Source organism: Sphaeramia orbicularis, chromosome 15 (genome assembly GCF_902148855.1).
Source record: "Sphaeramia orbicularis chromosome 15, fSphaOr1.1, whole genome shotgun sequence".
Taxonomy (NCBI): Eukaryota; Metazoa; Chordata; class Actinopteri; order Kurtiformes; family Apogonidae; genus Sphaeramia; species Sphaeramia orbicularis.
The window spans coordinates 42,966,362-42,990,744 of NC_043971.1; the positions used below are offsets into that span (position 1 = coordinate 42,966,362).

The 24,383-nt window shown below is 36.1% G+C and overlaps 1 protein-coding gene across 1 annotated transcript; it reads right to left on the minus strand.

The window, feature by feature from the left end:
• Positions 1-989: 989 nt before the first annotated feature.
• Positions 990-24,151, minus strand: LOC115434087 (follistatin-related protein 1-like). The gene is made up of 10 exons (XM_030155768.1): positions 23,931-24,151; positions 22,188-22,262; positions 8,549-8,638; positions 8,336-8,465; positions 7,608-7,637; positions 6,839-6,969; positions 6,617-6,735; positions 5,241-5,353; positions 1,657-1,767; positions 990-1,546 (listed from the first exon to the last, which is right to left on the minus strand). The coding sequence occupies exons 1-10, from the start codon at positions 23,931-23,933 to the stop codon at positions 1,431-1,433; spliced, it is 918 nt and encodes a 305-aa protein (XP_030011628.1). The 5' UTR covers positions 23,934-24,151; the 3' UTR covers positions 990-1,430.
• Positions 24,152-24,383: the final 232 nt, after the last annotated feature.

Consider the following 24,383-nt stretch of genomic DNA (forward strand, 5'->3'; position numbering starts at 1 on the left):
TCGTCTTTGTCAATGTTGGATTGATACGAAATCCATTTATCTCGCTCTAGCAATTTTAGCTGCTGGCACCGTATGATATTTAACGGTCCATCACTTGTGGTCACTTGTGGTTTCCAGTCGTCTTCTGGTCCCCACTCTACCTGGAAACATGGAGACTAAAGTTAGGAGAAAGCAGCAGAGTCCTGTCTGGGATTTATTTGAATATGACGGAGAAGAAGAGAAATGATATAAAAAAAACTAAAACTAAACTAAAACTAAGCATTTAGAAAACAACAAAAACTAATAAAAACTAGCAAACCTGCTCTAAAAACAAATTAAAACTAACTGAATTAGAGAAAAAAAAAGTCAAAACTAAATAAAACTAAACTATGATGAAAAATCCAAAACTATTATAACCTTGCTTCATGCCTAAATGCACTGAGTCGCTTCCATGTGATTTATTAGTGATGTGAAATTAGTGATGACAAGCGATGGGATAGGTGTACCTAATAAAGTGGCCAGCAAGTGTACAAAATTGTACTCTTGGAAGTATATTCCAATAAAAATTCAATCCAGTGTGTTTTTGCCAAAATTTTTAATTTAACTTATTCATTACATTGTTGTAAAATAAAATTGTTCTTTCTTGTTTTGCTTTACTTAGGATGTATTGTTGTTTGCTGTTATAGTGAAGATAATAAGAAATAACCAAAAAAATCTGCATTCTCTGAAGCAATTGTATGTGATTGCAGAAAGCTGTGTTTGGTAGCTGCTGAATAGTTGCTGAATTACTGTAGGTTAGTTAAGTCATGTGTTAAAGTGAAAAATGAAGCTGAATTAGAAGCTGAAATAGAAAAAAACATCGTCCAAAAAGCAAAATTCTAAATTGGGTGATGCAACGAGTTGGATAAATCTGACACACTTGAAATGACATGAAATGTTAAAAAAAAACATGAAAAAAGACTGTATAATCTTTAAAAATTGGTGATGAACACAAAATAATCAAATGTGTCAGTTTTATTCTTTTCATTATTTAAGTTTGATAGGATTCTTTGATATCACTTATGTCTGTTTCAGTAGCAACAAGAAATGTACATTTGCTAATCACAGGTGTTTTGACAGGTAGGAGGGTTCAATATGTTACTGGCAACTTTAAACTCACATGTAGAGATTCCATCAAATCTGCCTCTATTAATAAAAAAAATACTTTTCCTCTTTTCACAAATCTATTTCATCTCAGAATTTGAGAGTTACACCATAAAATGTAAACAAATAAAATAAAATAAAATAAATTTACTTGTAATTATTTTCACCATGGACTAATAGCAGAAAAACAGCTTTGTGTGCATTAGTATTTTTAAACATTTTGCCAAGTTTGTCCCAGTTTTCCTGCCTTCATCCTACTGATGTATAAATGTAAGAATAAGTGATGGTTTAAGTGTTTCTGTTACAGGTTAGTGGTGAGTGTCCATCTGTAAAGCATTGAGTTCAGCCACTCTCCTGTTCCACTCCTCCTCTGTCATCTCCTCTTCTTCTCCTTCTGTCTTAGCTTCCTCAATCTGATGCTCTCCTGAAATAAAGAAAAAAAATAAAGTTTGAATAAATGCAAATGTAAGCAGTCGTATCACAAACGAGTCTTCTACTGGAGTATATTTTGTGTATCTGCAGATGTATCCTCACCGCTGCAGGTCAGAGCGGTGCACACCCAGTTTCCACAGGCGCACACACATTTATTACAGTCCATCCGAGTTTCAGCTCCATCTTCAAACACCTCATCCTCCAGAGCACACTCTAGACAAACCCACAAATACGAGCTGTTAGATTCAGTCTGCATTTTTATAGAACAATGCCATCTGTATAGTAGTAGCTGGTACTTTATCATATCATTCATTTCCTAGGATGAAGTAACATATGAATTAAAATAGTTGCCGTCAGGGTTACATGTCACAGTGACACTGGCAACACTGGTCTACAAGTAAAATAACCCCAGAATAAAAGCAGTGAAACTTTTCCAAGTTTAAGTCATTAATAAAGATAAATTAAAAATGTTGGTTGGCTCAGGAGATGGATGTCTACTGAAGCTCCTACACTCGAAAATTGGATAGCTGTGATTCACAAAATTTTATGATGGAAAAACTCACATTTTCTTTACGACCTGAACAAGAAAAATTTAAAAAATGTTGGGCGCCATGGATTTCATATATAACCTTAGCAAATCTGACTTTGACTGAACATAGAAGATGGTACTAACTCTCTTCCCTCAAGGTTTTTCTTTTTAAAATTTTGCATGTTTTCTTTTCTGTGCTACTCTTATGTTCACGGTTGCCTTTTGGGCTTGAATTTTCTAATACTCAATGTATATGTGCACTGTGAGGCTCTTTTATTTGTTTTCTTTCTTTACATCATGATTAAGAATGCTGCCTTGTGTGTATACATATAAATGTATTTATGCACCCCCTTTTTTTTTGTCTTGTTTCCTGAAGGTGTGAATTGGCTAGATGTACAGGCTTGTTGATGCTTGTTGCTTGTTGATTGGCTGTAGTTTCCACGATACAGTCTAGGATTTAAAATGTATAATACTGAGAATTAATGACAGAATGGGTTTTACTCAAAAGAAATATTTGCCTCAGAGCAACCAGATCTACTTCATACACTGCAAATTACAATACATTCACTTTTCAGGTTCTTTCTAGCGGAAGATTTACAAATATATTGTATAAATGCTCATAAATGCACATAAACCAATATATAGGTGAAATAAAAACTTTGTCATAGACACTGAAAACATCAGTTAACCAGCTCTTTTGTCATTTGTTTACCAATCCATTTTACTGAAGTATGTAAGATTTAGCACATTTGATGTCTGAGGCAGATCATTTCTAAAAAACAAAACAAACACTGTAGACCAGTGCAATCAATCTAGTTGCCAGGATTACATGTTGCTACTGTACATTTCTGCAAACAACAGATAGGCTTTCATTGAAGGCCTTTTTTCTATTCCCCATTAGACAAGATGTAGTTGGGGTGGATGACACACAGACAAAATCCACCAGAGATTGGAATTCACATCCTGACTTGGTTTTGAGGCAGGAGTGACTGAACCTGAGAGGTGGGAGTGGTAAAAGGCAAAAGACGATGCAATTTCAACAGTTTTACGAGAAACAGGGAAACCTGGGATGACAGTTATGCAAAGCTTTAGGTCCTTAGTTTTAACTGATATAAACAATCCTGTGATAATAATTTCCATTTTAAGTATTTTAATAAGGTTTTTCCTAGGATTATCACAGATTTTCCCAGGATTATCTCTGGACCTGCTGCGGTGGTCCTGCCTCTCTCCTGCCTTCATCATCATCACTCACTTATCGTCAGCTGCCTACATGTGTCTCCCCCTACTCCCCCCTTCTCCCCCTCTCCCCCAGTCTCTATCTCTATCGCTCTCTCTTTTTCTTTTTCTTTACCCTCTCTCTTTAACCCCAACTGGTCAAGGCAGACGGCCATCCTCTAGGAGTATGGGTCTGCTCGAGGTTTCTGCTGCTAAAGGGAAGTTTGTCCTCGCCACTGTCACCAGTCACAAGTGTTTGCTCCTGGAGGATTCTGTTGGGTTTCTGTAAATTGGCTTAGAGTCTGGTTTTGACCAACTCTATATATAAAGTGTCATGAGATAACTTTTTTGTTGTGATCTGGTGCTATATAAATAAAATTTGATTGATTGAGTGATTTGATTGGTTTTCCCCTGTAAGTCGCTTTGGAAAAAAGCGTCTGCCAAATGCATAAACATAAACATAATTTAATTAAAATTAAAAACAGGTACATATACATTAATTATCCTGTCAGTGCTCCTGACCATGGTACTAATGAAGATCTGGAGTTGGTCCTCTAGTGTCTTCCATGGGAGCTCATTGTGTGTGCTATGTGCTAATGGTAATTACTAATGCTAGACTCTGTGTGTGTATTAGGATGGTAAACTTCTGGAACCAACTTTCCCCATAGTGATAATAAAGTGAAGTAACCTTTAACCTCAACCTTTAAACTTTAACAAATGTGCAGTTTTATGGTGTGTTCCTCTTGGTTGTCATAGGTCATAGGTCATAGCAGCTTCACGCCATGAGATGGTTAAACTAAATTTCAGAATTTTTCAGAATTTTGTCGCTTTAGCAGTGTTGTTTTTACAGGGTCCAAGTGGACATTTACTTTTCATTCCGTTTTCTTCAGATACAACCATGACATACAGGAAATATTTGCACATTCTTAAAAGACACAATGGAACCTAATAGTTAAAGTTGCTGTTTAGTGTGACTTCATGACAAGAAGCACAGACAGGTGTTGTGTGAACAAAAGCGTTAAAGCCCTGTTAAGTGCAAAGGGAGGTAACACTAAATACTACCTCTTTGGTTTATAGAAGCTGTTTTTTTCCAATGAAACCTTTGTTTTACTGCTGTACATACTCCCCATATGTCCAGATTGTATCTTAATACAGAGACTGAGAAATGTGGACAAATGTGTGGCCTTTATAACTTTACTAAAATAACAAAACTAAAGGTGACTTAAAGGGGTTATATTTTACTAAACCCACTTTTATTAGTCTATGGTACATTTATTTGTGTATTTCGACCCTAATAGTTCAAAAAGTTTGAATTTGAACCGTCCAGGTGCTGCAGAGCTATCTTTATATTCATTTTGGGAAAAATCGAGTGGATTTCTACCACCCGTTTGAATTCCTGCTTAATTTCTTGCGTCTATAACCAGTTACGTCACAACATTTGCACATATAAGGTCAAGACTTTAGACAAACATTTCTCAGAGTACGCCATACTTGTTTGTCAGCAGCAGCGGTTGTAGTCCATACTGAAAATATGTCCAAACTTTGAGCCAATTATCTAAAATGTTCAGTTGTTGAACATTTTAGGTACACTTGTTGAACACAAGTGGCTAAACGGGACAGAGCAGCACAGCCAATAACCTGGAGGGAGTGGGGCATGAAGTGGCTCATTTGCATTTAAAGGGCCAGCGCTTAAAACGACCTTTCTGGTGTCATTACTCAGAAATAGGGTTGAAGATGGACCTGTGGAGTTGAATTAATGAAGAATTCAGACTCAAGCAGAGCATTTACAGTTTATGTAGACCACAGGGAAATGTTTTAAAATGCATAACTCCATTTGAATAAAAAAGCAAAATATCACTCTTTTAAGACTTTTCCATAGTACTCTATGCAATTACACATCTTTAGTGTGTGTATGTACTGCATGTGTTTGGTGGGTCCTTACGTCTCTCAGGTGGATGGTAGGTAGACGTCAGACAGTTGATGAACTCGGCTGAACTCAGCTTCCAGTCAGCATTTTCATCTGACAGCTCTATCAGGGCATCTACACAAAGAGATCTGAAACAGACAGGCGTAGAGTATGTTACTGATAGAGGCTGACAGATACTAAGTGGTGATTATAAGGTGTAGAAAATTGTGACACATCCAACTAAGCAATCATGTATTGTTTTCAGTGTCTCACTTTCCTGGAGTTTCTTCTTCTGTAGTTTTAGACCCTAAAGGTGATTTCAGTAAGGTTAGGAAAAGCAGTAGTAGTAGTAGTAATATATACACAGTGAGCATTTTTATACATTTTTTGTGGACTTTTTCTGTATTTAACTATACTCTTTCCCTAAACCTAACCAAGTCAATCAATCAATCAATCAAATTTTATTTATATAGTGCCAAATCATAACAAAAGTTTTCTCACGACACTTTACATATCGAGTTGGTTGAAACCAGACTCTAAGCCAATTTACAGGAACCCAACAGAATCCTCCAGGAGCAAACACTAGTGACTGGTGACAGTGGAAGGAAAAACTTCATTTTAACAGCAGAAACCTGGAGCAGACCCAGACTCCTGGAGGATGGATGTCTGCCTTGACCAGTTGGGGTTAAAGAGAGAGAGTAAAGGAGGAGAAAAAGAGAGAGCGATAGAGATAGAGAGAGACTGGGGAAGAGGGGGAGAAGGGGGGAAGTAGGGGGAGACACATGGATGCAGTTGATGCACAGATAACTGAACTAGAACTGTCAAAAATAGATCAGCTGGAGTTAGTAGAATTACTAGAAACCAGAACAAAAGTCCATGACTGTTGATACTACTACTACAAATACAAGTACTAACGGTGGATATACTACTATTACAACAGTTAGTACAAATAATAGAAACCTCTACCATCTATGGAACTATATAATAAACACTATCATAACTATATGGATAAGTGAATGATGACGATGAAGGCAGGAGAGAGGCAGGACCACAGTAGCAGGGCCAGAGATGATCCAGGGAAAACCTGTGATAATCCTGGGAAAACCTGTGAGGATATAAAGCACAGAGACTCCAGGGAAGAAGTCAAGTGCTTTCAGTGCCTCCACTTAACAATGAACAGTTTAATAGTGCTCTTTTAAAATCCAGCTAATAGTGCAAATCCAGTCTATGAATTTTTTGGTCAAATGAAATATGTTCCACAGCAAAACTTTTGCATTTTAATTGCATTATTATTTTAATAATAATAATAATAATAATAATAATAATGGTAAACAAACTACACTTCTGCTCAACTTCTTCTCAGTCTTAATCTATCATCATTTTTTCCACTGTGTGTGTATGTGCATATTTACTTCAATAGCAAGTTAGTCTCCTCAGTTTCTGAGTATGTGAGGTTGAGAGCCATCTCATTGTGTTTCAAGAAATTCAAGAACTCTTTAGAATCCAGCTGTGAGTCTCCATTATCATATGTCTGAAACACACAAACACGGTTACACACAGATTTCAATATAAACAGTTATTCACATATTAAATAAGTGAAAACATTATGACAACAGAAAATAAAAAGTTTCAACCTTGAAGTATGTCTGCAGGAGGTCATGAGCAGATGATGCATTTGAAGACACGTTGTCTGATTCCACCTCCTCTTGAATCCACTGGATCACTCTGTTTCTTAGCCAGTCCCGATCAGACAAAAAACACACCACTACACACACAAGAAAAATACAAGGTGATGCAAACGATGTACAAATAAATAGGTAAATACTAGGTAAACAGAATATATGTTTGGACTCATTTTCTGAGTTTAGTAAATAGTAATAACTGTAATTTGTGAAATGCCTTGAAATAATCTGATATTATGATTGATGCTGTATACATGAAATTCAACTGAACTGCATTAATAAGTATGTAGTAAAAGGTAGTATAAGGTAGTAACATAAGTGCTAGTAGTAGTGCTAGAAAATGTTAAAAATAGTGTAATATTTATTGCAAAATATTTAAGAGCACTTAGAAAGAAACATGTTACCTTGAGCACCATGAAAGTGCAGTCCATTTAATAACCAATATACAAATAGATATAAAACTCATAAAGCTTTTGTTAATGTTTTTAAGCAGTCTATAAATTGTAAAAACATGTCTTTGTAAATGTTAAATGCATTGTCATCATGCTCATAGGGATCCTTGTAGCCTTACAAAATTAAGAAGTACCTTACAAGGGCTTTATTTTGCATTAACTATCATTTATTACAAATACTTTAAGCTTCACTGTTTCCTAAACTAAAAAAAAATAGGTAAATATATATTCTACTGAATGTAAAAATAAGCAATAAGTGATTGACTTACTGGGGCTCACATCAGTCTTTGCTGTCTTCTCTGCAAACCCAAACACAAAAGGCATGAGTTAGATTTTGCATCCAAATGTATCAGAAATCTGCAATGCACTTGAAAATGTGAAGAAAGAAAATTGGATGGAAAAGTACTTATAACTAGTTACATGTATATAATCCACTTGTTGAGTATGGCATCATGGTCCTGTTAAAATCACTTCTATATCCATATAGTCAACAACAGCACAGCCTGTGTGTTTACTTTACTTTACTTTTTTTCATCTACCTGCAGTAATTTTAAGTGTCTTAAACACTGTTCAAGCTCCTTGTCCATTTACAGCAAAAAAATCCTTTTCTTAACCTTTCCCTGGTCCGGCCAGCACAAATAAAGGCCTGACAAATGAAACCTGTTGTTTGAAGATGTGAAACAGCTCATACAAGCCTTATTCTATATCAGGGAACTCCACAGAAATTCTATTTGGCAGATGCAAAGTCACATAACGTTAGTTAGCAAAAGTGGTGAATCAACTGTTAGCCATCTCCAAATTTAAATTGCAGCTTTACTAATTAGCTTCATCTATTTCTTCTGCTCTTTATTAGTGGTAGAATGACAACTGGGTGTGTTTTGTGGACTCAGGGAACAGTGATGCAGCAGAGTGACTGCAGAGGAATGAACATAATTGGACCAGGTAACAGGAAACAATGTCACGGCTTAACCAGTGGACACTGTGTTTGTGCACTGACCCAGACAGTGTCCTTTGTGCTCCACGTGTATCTTGGTGTGGGTGACACACGCATCTCTGTGCAGCTCACAGTGGTTTCTGTAGGATCGACCATTACTACCACACACCCAGTGCTCTGATGCATCACACTGCTGCAGACACAAAGACATTAATAATTAGGAAACAGGATACAGGACAGATGAAAAACGGAGCACAAACTATAAAGCAGCTTTACCTGTAGACAGCGACAGATGGGTTCCCCTCTGTCCGTCGATACGCACTCTCTACCTGCACCACAGGAAGTCCTGGCACACACCGACTGGTCCTGACACACAAACAGAGATGCTTCATTATCACATGTTTATGGTTTTTCTGATTTTATATTGTCAAAAGCAGCACTGAAGACTATAGGGCCAACACTGGGGGACTTTTTACCTTTTTTTTTTCAGATTTACCAAAAAAAAACCTACTACTACTTTCAGCTGCTCCCTTTAGGGGCTACAACAGCAAATCATCTTCTTCCATTTCACCTTGTCCCCTGCATCATCTTCTCACAAACCAATTACCTGCATGTCCTCCTTCACCACATCCATAACTTTTCAACCAGGAAAAAAATGTTTTTACACTTAATATCATCTTAAAATTGAATAACACCTCAGCTATTGCTGCTCATTCTCACAGAGGTGAGAAGTTACAAAGTGTAAGTACTTTGTTACTGTACTTAAGTACATTTTTTAGGTATCTGTACTTTACTTGAGTATTTATTTTCTGGCAACTTTTTACTGTTACTCCCTACATTTTTGCATAAATATCTGTACTTTATACTCCTTACATTCTCAGAATAGGCTCATTACTTTTTCAAACTAAACAGATGTGACAGTACGTAAATACGTCGCTTCAGAGGGAAAATCAGTGTGGAGGAGCAAAGCTGAGTACCACGACCCGACCTGTGATTAAACACATCGTCTACATAGTAACTCACTCTTAAGGGCTTAATGCTGCATTCCAGGCCATTTTTTGAGCCCGTAAGCCACGACTTCAAACCACGACTCACGACTTTGTAATGTTCTTGGCAAGTCACGCCAAACTGCCTGAGCACAAGGAATTGTGGTAGTTAGATGTAAAAAAACCTGCATGGTGGACCGTGCGTTATGCTCATTTACAATCATTTCTATCGCTAAAGGTGTTTGCTCTTTGCTTACTTGATGGAAACAGAGGAGTAAAAATGGCGCATAAGGCAAGAGAAGCTGTTTTACCTTTTATGTTGTGTTATTTGTATATTTGGATATGTATTTGGTATTAATTTCTTTTTGCACTCCATGGACTGAAAACTAGCTAACACTAGAGTAGCTGCTGATTATGCAGAACATTTGCAGATAAATAATGTCAGCACAATACTTTGTTTTAATAAACAGTTTGCATAAACACCACATCCATGGGGGCTGCCACTGTTTTGTGACGTCAGAACTCGGAACTGGGAGTACATCGACCTAGTACGAGTTCACAGGCGAGAAGTCACAGGTTTGACTGACATTCCAGTGCCTTTTCGCCGGTAGAAGGTTGGAAAAAAACAAGTTACGGGTTGCCTGGAATGCAGCATTAGTTTTGGTTAAAACACACACATCAATAAATCTGTTGTATGTGCTGCTCAATGCCGTCTTTGACCACATATAAACAGAGATGAAGCTCACTTCACAATAAAACAAACCGGCTGTGGATCAAAATTAGATCATCATCAATAAATGTCCTGCAAATTATTTTCATCCAAGAATCTTCTTTTATTTTATCACTTCCTTGCCCACCACCCACCTGCATTTCATTTAATTTTACCCGTGAAAATTCTTTAAAAAAATTTTTCACTCGTCCCTGCATGTTTTTGCATGTTACCTGTCGGGTACCAGACTCAGTGCAGGACTCTGATCAGTACCATTCACTGTGGAATTAGAAAACGGAAACTTTTATGATTTTGCCTGGTTAAATAAGTATTGTTTCATTCATGGCAAAAAATGCAGTTTTACTTTTAACTTTTGTATTTTATTACAATTGAGAAGCTGAACTTTTTTACTTTTATTTAATTTAAGGAGTTGAATCAGTACTTCTACTTTTAAAGTATTTTTTCACAAAAGTAGCTGTACTTCTACTTAAGTACAGAATGTGAGTACTTCTGCCACCACTGCATTATCTTCTATGAGTCTGCTGTGGTCAATGCCATCCTCTATGCTGGTGCAAGCTGGGACAGCAGGCTGAGGGTCACTGATACCCACAGACTCAATAAGCTGAAGGTCAGTAATGTTGTGGGGATAGAGTTGGACTCCCTGATGGTGGTGTCACAGAGGCAGATGTTGTCCAAGATCAAGACAGTACTGGACAACTTGACACCCACTCCATGATGGGCTGGTCAGTCACAGGAGCAAATCATTCCTGCCTGTGGTCATCAGACTGTTTAACTCACAGGTGTCAAACATGCGGCCCGGGGGCCAAATCCAGCCCACGAAAGGGTCCAGTCCGGCCTGTGGGATGAATTTGTGAAATGCAAAAATTACACTAAGATATTAACAATCCTTTTAGTTCAGGTTCCATATTCAGACCAATTCAATCTCAAGTGGGCAAGACCAATAAAATACTATCATAATAACATAGAAATAATGATAACTCCAAACTTTTCTCTTTGTAAATGTAAATATTTTCATGTATTTACACTAAAACACAGTATAATTTTGCTAAAAATGTGAATCACCTCAACAAATTTGAACAACCTGAAATGTCTTAAGAGAAGTAAGTACAATTTTAACAATATTCTGAATGTTATTAAATGTTTTGTGTGTTTGCAGATCCACTGTGATCTGTAAGTTATAATGTACACGTGTAAATGATAAACTGAGGCAGAATATTGTTAAAATTACACTTATTTTTTCAGTTTATTGAAGTTATTCACATCTTTTGAAAGGATAGTTTGTAGATGTAAACCTTTTCATAATGTAAATTTACTTTTTTCGCTCTAAAACAGAGAAAACTTTGGAGTTGACATTATTTATATATTATTATGTTATTATTTTACAGGTTCGGCCCACTTCAGATTAAATTTAGTTGAATGTGGCCCCTGAACTAAAATGAGTTTGACACCCCTGGTTTAACTCCTCAGTATAACCACATAATTATAACTACACACAACTATTGACACTAGTCGCTTTTCCATTGGACATCTGCACAAAACTTTACCGATATTTACTAAATGTCGAAAAAACAGAAGTGCATAATGTCGGTTTTTCCATTAAATCACAAATGCGATGATTTGTTTATTACCGCAAGATGACACGAGAAGTCATTAAATTAACATGGCGACAAATGTAAACCTGGTGTTGATTTACAGATATATTCATTATTATTATATATTACCCCACTATCTTGTACTAAATTAAAAAATGATTGGGTTTCCTGGTGTGTCCACATACACCGCGACATGTTTCTTCTTCTTCTTTGCTTGTTGTAATGTCCGTCAACATCCGGTTTTTTAATTCACCTGACTCTACTTGCGAAAAAAGGTCTTTCCATTGCAGTTTTGTGCAATATACCATTTACGAAAAACCACCTCCTGCCAGCGCACAAACTTTTTATTGAAAAATTAGACTTTTGTCATTTTCCCATTAGGTAAATTTTTATGTGCAAGTTATATTTGCGCAATTTGAGGGTCAATGGGAAAGCGACTACTGTCTGCTACGCTGCTGTTTCCTCCCTCACCTTGCCACACCTCGTCAGCCACATTAGTTTCACCTGGGACTCCTGACTGCTGTTCTCTCCCTCACCTTGTTTCACCTCATCAGCTATAATCTGGTGCACCTGTTTCTTCCAGCTGTACCTAATTAGTTGGCCAGAATATAAACTCCGCTGGTTCATTCAACCAGTGCCAGACTTTATGCCTGACTGTCCAGATTTCTTTTCTTGTATGATTTGCTGGTTCCGACCTTGCCTGATCCTGACTACATCTTCTCGTCCCAGTCCCTTGAAACCAAACCACAGTCGTCTGTTTTTGAGTACAAGATTTGCCTGTCTGTTTCATGGTTCTTGTCTGCCTGTGACTGCGCAGTGTTTCACCCTCGGCTTCAGAGAGAGAGACTTCTGGGTCCTCTGTTACCGTCCGACCATCCTGTTCCCTAGACATTTCTCTGAGCCAGAGTCTAGTTCCAGTCCATGTTGCAGTCAAGCCGGATTCAGGTTCCAGTAATATGTCATTGACACTGTCTTCAAATTACTACCTGTGCTCAAATCTGCCTGCTCCTCTGACCAAGTGGCAACATCTTCAACTACCACGTGGAAACCCTGGGGTACGAATCCAGGCTATGCACCGTCTCACCTTGGCAAGTAACAGAGGAAGTACTGTCCTTATTATTGTTATTCTCTTCCACGTTCTGCCTTCTTATTATCACCACTACATAATCAGATTCTTTAAAGACCATTGCTGACTTTTACCTGCATCTTTGAGTGTGTTGTGTTTGGGTCCTCCCTGTACACTACCCGTTACAACTATATTTTTTGCACACTTATGTATATTTCTTTAATTATCACATTGAAAATATATTGTCTAGTCCAGTGGTTCCCAAGCTTTTTTGGCTTGTTACCCCATTTTAACATCACAAATTTCTGGCGACCCCAGACATTCAAAATGGAGACTTTTTTTTTTGTTGCTAAAATTAATTTGTTTTTGATCATGTAATAGTTTGCTATACCAGGTTACAAATAAACATTAATTTTAGATGACATTTAGTCTATATAATGTATATTATTATGGACGGAGGCAGAAAAGCCAGGTGTAGATTACTGCACAAAGTGAGAATTTTATTTTCCTTGGTCAGGATATGTACAGTCAGTCCAGCTTGGATTTCCAAGGCTGACAATTAATACTGAACAAACAAGAACTCAAACTGCGAATTATGAAAGAGCTGCAGCATCTGAAACTGACCACAATGAACATTTGAAAGATAAACAGTACCACAGTGCTTCAGTTTCAGCTTCAGAGTTTGTCATATCTTTTATGGATTGTTATTTTCTCTCTCAGCTGACCATATATTTTTTATTAAGTTTTTATTTTTATTGTTACCAATTACTAGAAATTTCAGGTAACCCCACTTGAATTCCAGGACACTATGTAGGGTCCCGACCCCAAGGTTGAAAAACAATGATCTAGTACATATAGTACAAATCGCTGTTCTAATTTTGTGTCTTAATAGTGTTTTGATGGTACTGTGTGTGTGTGTGTGTGTGTTTTTTTTTGTTTTTGTTTTTTTCCTTTTGTCATAATGATAATTTCTTTCCTGGTACTTTATATGACACTTGAATGGAGCAACTGTGACACCCAATAATTTCCACCTGGGATTAATAAAGTATTCTGATATGATATCAAACTGAGATCTTGTTAATTATTATTGCACGTATACATTTATTACACACAAAGTAACCAGCTGTTAGCTAAACACTAAACGAAGGCTACAGCTAATGTCCAAAAATGTTCACAAAAACAAGTCTTTAAGCAATACAATACATCTATTTAATACCAACCAATGTCACTAACCCTAACAACAGGAAATAAAAATATTAAAAGAGCCAGACATCTGCACAGGTAACCTGACCAGACAAGTGGAATGAAAGCCATACAATTAAACTGAAGTTTCATAAGAAACATGTTTGAATGTGAGGACTTCACAACCTAAACTAATACTAGAATCAGTACTAAAAATGTTGGTAACTTGTTAACTTCACACAGGATCATTTCACACAGTGACATAAAGAGATATACCCCCCTCACTGCATATTATTATAACCTTGGCTTAAAGAAAAGAAATGTACATGTGTGTGAATGTGTGTGTTCTAGAGTGCAGATGGTGACCTTTAACCTCCCACTGAGAGAGGCACATGTCTGTTTGAATGACAATGAACGGCTTAAGTCAAACACAAAGACCTCAGTGAGGCAGCTGGAGAGCGGACAGCCAGCGCTCAGCTCTGATAAAATGTTCCTCAAGCATTTACTGCTTTTTGTCTGAAAAGATAGAACATCCTTACGTTGTGAGTTGCATACAGTTTTGTAGCGTGCTCTTAAACCAGTGTTTTTCAACCTTGGGATCGTGACCCCACATGGGGTCGCCTGGAATTCAAATGGGGTTGCCTGAAATTTCTAGTAATTTATAAAATTCAAAAAAACTTCCTAATAAAAATATGTGGTGAGTTGAGAGAGACAATCATAATCAATAAAAGACATGACAAACTCTGAAGCTGAAACTGAAGCACTGTGGTACTGTTTATCTTTCAAATGTTCATTGTGGTCGGTTTCAGATGCTGCAGCTCTTTCATAATTCATAGTTTGAGTTCTTGTTTGTTCAGTATTAATTGTCAGCCTTGTAAATACAAGCTGGACTGACTGTACATATCCTGACCAAGGAAAATAAAATTCTCACTTTGTGCAGTAATCTACACCTGGCTTTTCTGCTTCTATCCATAATAATATACATTATATAGACTAAATGTTGTCTAAAATTAACATTTATTTGTAACATAGTATAGCAAACTATTACATGATCAAAAACAAATTAATTTTAGCGAAAAAAATGTCTTTGTTTTGAATGTTTGGGGTCACCAGAAATTTGTGATGTTAAAATGGGGTCATGAGCCAAAAAAGGTTGGGAACCACTGTCTTAAACTAAACAAAGCAACAACATCTGAACACCAGAACACATGTAAAACACACTTCATACACTCACAAACACCCTCCGACGTGGTGACAAGTCATGTCACATTCCTCTGTACATAGTGGTCTGAAACCCAACACACACACACACACACACACACACACACACACACACACTTGTGTTTATGAGCACAATTCATGTTATAACCCATCCTTCCATCCCATAACTGAACTGTAAGTGTCACAAATTCTAAAACTGGGTCTAAACCTTTAAACAGTCATTTCATGTTTTGAGGACCAGCTAAAATCTACTTAAAAAAAACAGAGGGTATGCACTGACGTTGCACTCCCTAAAGTTATGCCAATGTGTATTTTGTTTTTTTAAAAATGGATGCATTTAATAAGGACAAAAATCACAGGTAAGACTGATATTAAGTTTCTTCCTTCAGAAACTGCCATAAATGAATAAATAGATTTGTAACATTTTTGCACATGCATAAATAGCTTAGAGCTAAATGAAAAAGTGGCAACTCAAAGGAAGACTCAAAGTGTCAAGCTTGACATAAAACACTGTTGGCTTTGAGTGACATACTGAAATAAATATGTGGAGGTAATTTCAGCTACATGACAGACTGAGCAGGCGTCTCTCCATGTGCTCACACAACACCTCTGTACTTTTATGTGTTTTTGCTAAATTCACCCTGAATGCTTTCACTCAGCAAGTCAGGCTTTGATTTGCTATGATTATTAGAGGCTGAAAATCATTCTTACATTAATTAGACTGTATCAGTGGGACGTAAACTACTTTGTGCAATAATTCTCTGCTCACTGCAATATTTTATTCCATATTTGTACAGATACAAATGCACTATTTTTATAGACTTTCATCGATATACATACTGCTAATATTGTTAATACTGTAAATAAGGCTATTCAATCTAATCTATTCTACTTCATCTTCAGATCCCAAAATTAAATTGTATTTCTCCTCATGACATTGAATTGACATAATGGCAACATTTTTATTATACTCCTTCACTTTCACTGTCAAAACAATGTGTATGAAGTCTGTTTTTTACATCTTATACCATTTTATGTCACTTTTACTGTCTTTACATTTTGTTGTGTATTTACATTTATATGATTATATATTTTTTGCTTCCATCACCCTCACATCACCCTATTTTTGTGACTTTTGTATTATTTCTTGTTTTATTTTTTACTTGTTTCATAGTTTATTGTTTCTTTTCAAGTTTACTACTTATTACATCGATTTCATCTTGTTTTGTCTTTCACATGATATTTAGTTTCTTTATGTAATTTTAATCTTTATATCCTACTATCCTCTGCCTTCACTCTTCTACAGAACAATGTTTTGCTGTCTTGTTTAAGAAAATGAATTCACACTGCATCAATTTAAATGGTTCAAATTAGGGATGAAACCAATATATCAACTGAACATTAGTGCTGACGATAATTGTCAATACTAGTCAATATCGATTTGGAATATAAAATGCATTTTTACCAACAGCAATGGCCAATTTTTATTTTTTTGTGCTTGATTAAAGTTTTTTTTTTTCATAACTTGCATGATTACATTTATGGTTATTCATAGATAATGTGATGTAGGACTGAGAAACGTTGAAACAGTTAATATGTTTCTATATATTTTTCTCTGTAATGATGTATTTGTTTCCTTGGCACAAAAAGGAGACAAATAACCACATAAATAAACTAAGGAAAGAGAAACTGTACATTGGTATCTCCATTAGCCCAAGGTTTCTGAATTGTATTCCTAGTAGCTGTGGCTCCACACTGACCCCTGCTCTATCACCCACTAAATTTTGTCCACACAAAGAAACACAAACATACACAATAGTTACATCTGTCGCCTGTGGTCGTCCAGCTGACATCTGCTACATAACAAACCTGATGTTAGCAACTCGCTGACACACACACACACACACACACACACACACACACACACACACATACATACCCTTACACACACACACACACACACACACACACACACACATACATACCCTTATACACATGCACACACACACACACACACACACACACACACACACACACACACACACACACACACACACACACTATTTCTCTGTGGTTTGTAAAAAAAAAAACAAAAAAAACAAAAAGATCTCTTTTGCAAGTATCCTCATTATTATGCATTATTTTACCTACTTTGAACCAGATCAAATAATCCAGTATCTTCGAGGTTTCAGAATGGAAGGTTGGGTCATGCTCATGTACAAAAGTAAAGTTTGTGTCGGTGTGTGTGTTGTGCTGGTAGATGGTCTATTTAGTAACTGATGGTGTTTCTAAACTGACAGTAGCAAAAATGAGCAGAAGAAAAGCACCGAAGAACTCAGGAGCTACAGAAAGAATTGTTGTTAGAAAAAAAATCAAGTCTGTATAAAATTAATTCTTCATGAAAAACTTCATGAATGAACATGAACACACCAGTCTTCCATACTGAACCTTAAAGCAGTAAGTGTTTAGCAGACATTCACTTTTTGACACAGTATTACCAACAGCAAAGCAAAACATAAATGCTAATGGTTCAGGGTGCTCCTTAATGCCATGTAATACTCACGACATGATTCAACTATTAAAAAAAAAAAAATTATGACATTTGTTTTGGTCAGTTATATACAGCTTAATATTTTATTTAACACACGTTTGTAGTGGCATCATTCCAGTAATCTTATACAATTTCACAACATTTATCTATATCTGGAGTTGCATTAACCTGTTTAACCCTGACCATATTTTCAGGGGAAAAACGCCTAAAAAGACATACCCAAAGTAAATGAAGAATTACTTCACAATAATAAGGTTCATATGGATGTTCTTGGTGTCTATGGACATTTAGAGACCTCACAGAATCTATTCCCATTGTCTGAAATATTGTATGTATTACTATGCCTGAGTAAACTGTAAAAAACTAAAAGAGAAATTAGAATTTTTTATCCTAGCCTGTTTTTTTTGGATTGACGATATGCATAAATTAATTGTTCGTGTCGGAGATTTTTAATAGCGTATATTTCACCCCACAAAGATTAAAAATCATGTTTGAACATTAAAGTTTGCACTAAAATACACTTTTGATGTACTTTTATTAACATTAGGGTCTAAACTTTGAGCAAAAGTTGAAAAAAACATCCGTTGTCCTGATTTATTATATTTTTACAGTAGATGAATATTAATATAATTTTTTCGGCCCGTGGGTGGGCCAATAGGGCTAAAGAGGTTTTGTTGCCATGATCTTTTACTGATGTTTTAGAGTCAGACCACTGTGTACAATCTGGTCCATCAAATCCCATAGATTCTCAGTGGGGTTCAGGTCTTGACTCTGTGTTGGACAATCCATGTATGTAAATGATGTCTGATCTGCTCTTTCACAGTCTGACCCTGATGAATCCTAGTATTGTCATCTTGGAATATGCCTTACCTTCATTAGTGCTGTGAGTTCTACTGTTGATTTTTATCCCGTATTGTTTTTGGTTCAGTTTGTTTCTTTGTTTGTTTGTTTAACACGTTAGCAGCAAAACAATTGGTTGAATTCATACCAGATTGGGTTTATATATTGCCAGTGACCCAGAATAGATGTCATTACATTTTGGGAAAAGTAGGTCAAAGTTTAATTTTTTAGTGATTTCCCCCCCCCCCATTTACGTATAATGGCCGAAATTTGTCTATGCTGTCTATGTCTATGTTGACATCAGCACACGTATAGACATACGAGGGCTGTTCAATAAGTTCATGGCCTCACCCAGAAATACTGGTTGTTATAATACAGGATGTTACATTCTTTCGTGATGGGATAGTGATGCTTGAACATCGATGGACCAAGTGCATTGCTGTAAATGGAGATTATGTTGAAAAATAAAATATAAATTATCAGTCTGTGTTGTTCTGTTCTGGGTGAGGCCATGAACTTATTGAACGGCCTTTGTAATGACAGTTGGATCAATGCCAAAATAAGCTACAATACATGTGAGGAGCGGGGATTGCTGTTCCTGGCACGACTTTTTTACAATCTGATTTCACCAAATCATAAAAAAATTCTTCCTTTCCAACCACACTTGTTTCTTAAAGAAGATGGTTCACCATAATCCTTCCAGGTTTTAATAATAAATTGGACAATTTTTAACCCAATTTTAGTAGTTTCAGCATCTCCTTAGTTATTTCTTTGTTTGCTTAAAGCAGATCGGTAATGACCCTTCTGAAACTGAGTTATGTTGACTCAATGCATCTGTTCAGGTTCAGGTGACCTCATTTTATGGACACATAATGTTACTGAACCTAGACCTGAACAACTGAAACAACCCCAGATCATAACACTACCCTCAAAGGCTTGTACTGTGGACACTAGGCATGATGGGTAATCACTTCATCCACTTCTTTTCTCACCCTGATGCATCACTCTGGAACAGGGTCATTCTGGACTCATCAGACCACACAACCTTTTTCCTTCTTTATGCTCTCTACAAACTCATCTACTCACTGCATCAGTTAAAGGGTTAAAGAACATGTTGCAGCTGAAACATATTAGTCACTGCAGTATTTATCCAGAGGAAGTATCTGAACTATTTGCTGATTAAATCCAGGTGGAGGTGTTTTGGTCAGGATGTGTATTTAACAAAAACATCACTGCTGCAGGAGTGGTGGTTACGTGTTCCTTGAAATGAGGCCCGACATACCCAGCACAGGTTCACTCCTGTAATTAAACACACAGCTCAAACCTCTGTTTTCAGTGATAAAATATGTGTCAAAAAATTTCATTGATTGAAGAGATGATGGCACTAGAAGATGAAAACCACCTCAGTGTCTGCTTTTTTATTCATTTCAACATCTACTCCTGCTGTTTGTGTGAAGCTGTTTTGAAGCTGTTAAATGTATTACTTAACCCTCCGGTATCCGGGTGCGCCTTTTAGGAACACTTTGCACTTCATTTTAAAAAACTTCATATCATTTTTCACAATTTAAATAAGGTTAGAATTCAGAAGTTGTTCATTTGTGCATGATCTTTAAAATTCTGGCCACCAACTAAAATTTGCACAGTGTAAACAAAAGAAAATTACAAGACTAGCATCTGTCTCCCAAGTGTGCCTAAAACGCACTATTTCCTCCATTATAACCACTGTTTTTGATCTGAAAACCATTAAGGCATAAATCCTGCTTTTACTGATATCTGGGCTTCATTTGAGAGGTGAGGGTCTAAATTAATTTATTAACATTGTTAATGTTTCTGTTAATCATTGACGTATGCCAGGCTGCAAAAATCAGATAATATATGATATATCCAATTTTTATGTAGTATTTTGAAAACAAAAAAACAAACATATTTTGTGTTTTTTGCATCAAAAAATGTAATGACAGATCGTTTAAAGGGTTAAAAAAATCTAAAATGAATGATTATTTGATATGTATGATCAGGGCTGACCTTGATTTACAAAAACAAAATCAAATTAGAGCAGAAAAATAAATCAATATATAATATTTAATAGTTTGATTTATAGGTGTGCATTTTATACACACTTGGTGACAGATGCTAGTATTTTTGAACATTGACCTAGCGCCAAAAATAATAATGCCAATTAACCAATGTTGGAGTTAATCATTGACATATGCCAGGCTGCAAAACTCGAATAGTATGTGATCCACTTTTTATGTAATATATTGAAAAAATAAATTTTTTGTGTTTTTTCCCTGCAAAAAAAATTATTTGTTTACATTACAAACACGGCATTTAAAGGGTTAAAAAATGTGACAATTATTGAGTATTTGGTATTTTTATTTAAGGCTCAAGTTGATGAAATAGAAAAAAGTGTAAAAGAAATAAAAACAAACTGTATGAACATTTTTTGACATTATTCCACAAGTGTGCCAAAAAGGCACACTTGGTGCTTAGTAAGGGCCTCGCTGGACGGGATACCGGAGGGTTAATAACAGGTTCTATTTAAATGCATCATAATATTCTCCATAGGTCATAGTCATTTCAAGCTTCAGTGCTCTTTAATAGAATCATGCATTTTAAACACAAAGATCAATGTTGTATGTGAGTATTGTATGGTTACAGGTATTAAATATATTACCTAGTAATATTTTCATTTCAAAATCACCAAAATACCCAATTCTGAGTATATTAAAAGCATCTTCAAAAGTAATTTAAAGGATTAAGCCGTAAAAGCTTTTCGTGCTTTTTGAGTGTAGTGAGTTGATTTGTGCAGCTGTGTCACTGACATATTTCATGAAAAAGTTGATTATTTTACTTTACTAAAAGCTGAAAACCAACTCAGTTTCTGCTCTCTTCTTCATTTTAACATATATTAATATCATCTGAGTAGAGCTATTAAACTTATCTACTTGAGGAGCTTTTGCGTGTGTCTGCAGGCCACTTAAGGTATTTCAAGTATTTGCAAATATACTGACAGCTTTGAGAGAAAAACCCTTTGAAATTTCACCTCCACATGCCAACACCTTTCCTAAATCCTTAAACTCCTTGACCCCGAGAAACCTGACAGAAAAAAACATGTGCCAGAGGAATCCCATGTTCAGTCAAAAGGTCAAGGTTTGACGGATTTACAAAAGCGCTGGAATTTTAGCTATGAAGTTACTGGAAAATTGGGAACCTCAGCTTTAAAAAATACACTGTTTTTTAGCCTTAACATGAGTCTCATCAATAAATCTGCCAATATTTTTGTGTTTCCAAATGTTTACTATTTTTTTCTCTATTATTTCATGTTACAGATTTAAAAGTGACTTGTTATTTATCAAATATGACAACATATTTTCGCTGCACATCCACATAATGTACCTAAGTATAAAAACAAGGGTATAGATTTTTCATCTTTCTATTCCACGTATTGAATAATGAATGCATCTTGTTTAGTGGGTGAAGACAAGTGAGTATGATGAAAGTCAGTGGAGTTTGTATGGGACCCAAATAGTTGGACCTCTATCATCCTTTCAGTCTCTTTCATTATCAAGATTAGTATCATTGCTACCACTGCTGAGTTTTTTTTTGTTTTGTTTTGTTTATCTATTTTTTAACACAGTAGGATGTTGTGAAGAGGAATAAGACATTATCACATGCAAGTTTTGTGCAATATGTTTGTAAGTTAAAGGTATACTCATAATAAAGAGCTTTCTATGATGAGTTTACCTTGGCCAGAGGAGACGAGGAGACATGAGGAGAGGAGATGAGCAACAGCAACAGGACTTCAGAGATACTCCACATCTGCAGAGGAGGAAGAACACGGTAAGAGCAAAGGAAAAGCAATATTAGACAAAGAGGATGGTTTCACAAAGTTTTTCAAAAGATGTGTTCCCTCAAGAAGCAAATTTTAAAAATCTAATGATCCACATCATTTATATTGTTTCATCTTGTTGTGCCTGCTACTTAAAATTTTGTAACTTATATTGTTTTCATTTTATTACATCTTTTATGCAGTTTTCACCTTCTTTCATTTTTTATTTTTGTCTTATGTATTTTTCATCTGAGGCAGAGACCACTCTTCTTCTGTCTTATTTTGGAAAATGAAACAGAAATGTATTTATGTCCCATTATTCTTATGTATCAGACTGTTGATGTCTAAAAACCAGCTCTGTGACCTGGTTTTGGTCCATGATGCTAAATTTTGGAAAAGACAGGCATAGTGTGTGTTTACATGAACTGTGGGCATCTGGATCAGTTTTTTTCTCCATTTTGAGAAACCTTAATATAGTCTTTGGAGTATTCTGGAAAGAAAATGGGATAATGCTACATGTGTACAGGGGTTGGACAAAATAATGGAAACACCTTCTATGATGCCACAATGTTAGGTGTTTCCATTATTTTGTCCAACCCCTGTATGTGTGTACATATGTGTACAGCATATTTTGTACTGCACTGTCTGTCCTGGAAAGAGTTCTGTGAGGCTCTTCCTGAAGTTTATTCCATTTCTTTGCTGGAAAAGGTTTTCTGTTGTGTGTGTGTGTGTGTGTGTGTGTGTGTGTGTGTGGGGGGGGGGGGGGGTCCTCACTTGAACTGAGGGTCTGAGGACAGGGTGTTGTACAGAGTGCGAAGATCTTTGAGGTGAATCTCTAATATGTGATATTGGCCTGCAGAAATAAACTTGAATTGAATTTAATCCTTTTTCTAACCTTTTTCTCACATGTCTACACAATGATGAAGAAACTGATTTTATTCATCAGTAATGAAAGAAATAAACATAGGTGGTGCAAGGTTTAGGAGGATCTCACTGCAAAAATGAAATAAGTCATAATTATGTTCAAGTATGTGTAAAAAATGAGAATCTGTGTGTTTTTATCAGCTTAGAATTCTTATGTTTTTTCATTTTCAATTACAGTGAGTCCAACATGTTATACATTCATGTTTTTACATTAAATGAGATGAACTTCCTCTTCTTTTCCTTTTTTGTTTTATAGCATTGTGTTATATCCAGCTTTAAGGTATATTACTGTCACTATGTGCATGGAGCAAAGTTTTTGTCAAATATGTTAAATTAAATGCTGATCTATTCAAGTGTGTAGTAACATGGCAACAGTGGAGCAAGTCAGATCACAGAAATGAGGGAAATTAAGCTAAAATGGGCTTAATTTCAATATTCAAAGTGCAATTTATTTGTCATTAGGCTAACAGTTAACAGAAAACAGTTACTCACCGCAGCCCACCAAATCAGGAAACTGGTATTCATCAAGCACAAAATAGTGAGAAAAATATCTAATATTCTTCTCTATACACTGATGTGTTTATAAACACAACTATGGTGGTTTAAGAAATGAACTGTTGTCTTAAGATTTATGGAAGAGGTGACTAATACTATTGCTTCTATTACATCTGCTGTTAATAATAACCATAATCATCATCATCATCATCATCATAATAATCATAATGATATCATACCATGCCAGTTTTATCCAATAACTCTGTATCACCAGTCAGTCAGCATCCAAGGAATCAGTTACTCCACACTATTTACGTTCTCTAAAAAGTCAATTAATGTGGGAAAAAAAAGTACAGAAATAAATAAAGGATATAACCAGCCCAGTCAGTGTGTTGACTTAAATCCAAATGTCTCAAATTGTCCGTCTGGATCCATGTGGAGAGTTGTTTTCTAAGCGGTGATCACTGTAGCTCTGTAGAAAAATACCAACATTTGTGTCACAAAAGGGGAAAAGAAGAGGAGGAGGAGGGATGCTGGGGCAGAACAGAGACCAGCTGTTCAGAGTCACAGCCCCCTTCCCTCCTGTGTCCAATGCCTCAGCTAAACTCACCCCCTCTCAGATGAGCTGTCTTCAGAATGACAAGTTAAAGGCACGCGATCGGCTGCATGTTCAGACAATGTCACAGAGCCAA

Coding starts and splice junctions, on each gene's coding strand:
- LOC115434087 (XM_030155768.1), bottom strand. Junction 8,466..8,548: donor CCATCTGTCGCTGTCTACAG/GTAAAGCTGCTT, acceptor TTGTGTCTGCAG/CAGTGTGATGCATCAGAGCA. Junction 6,736..6,838: donor TCCTGCAGACATACTTCAAG/GTTGAAACTTTT, acceptor TGTGTGTTTCAG/ACATATGATAATGGAGACTC.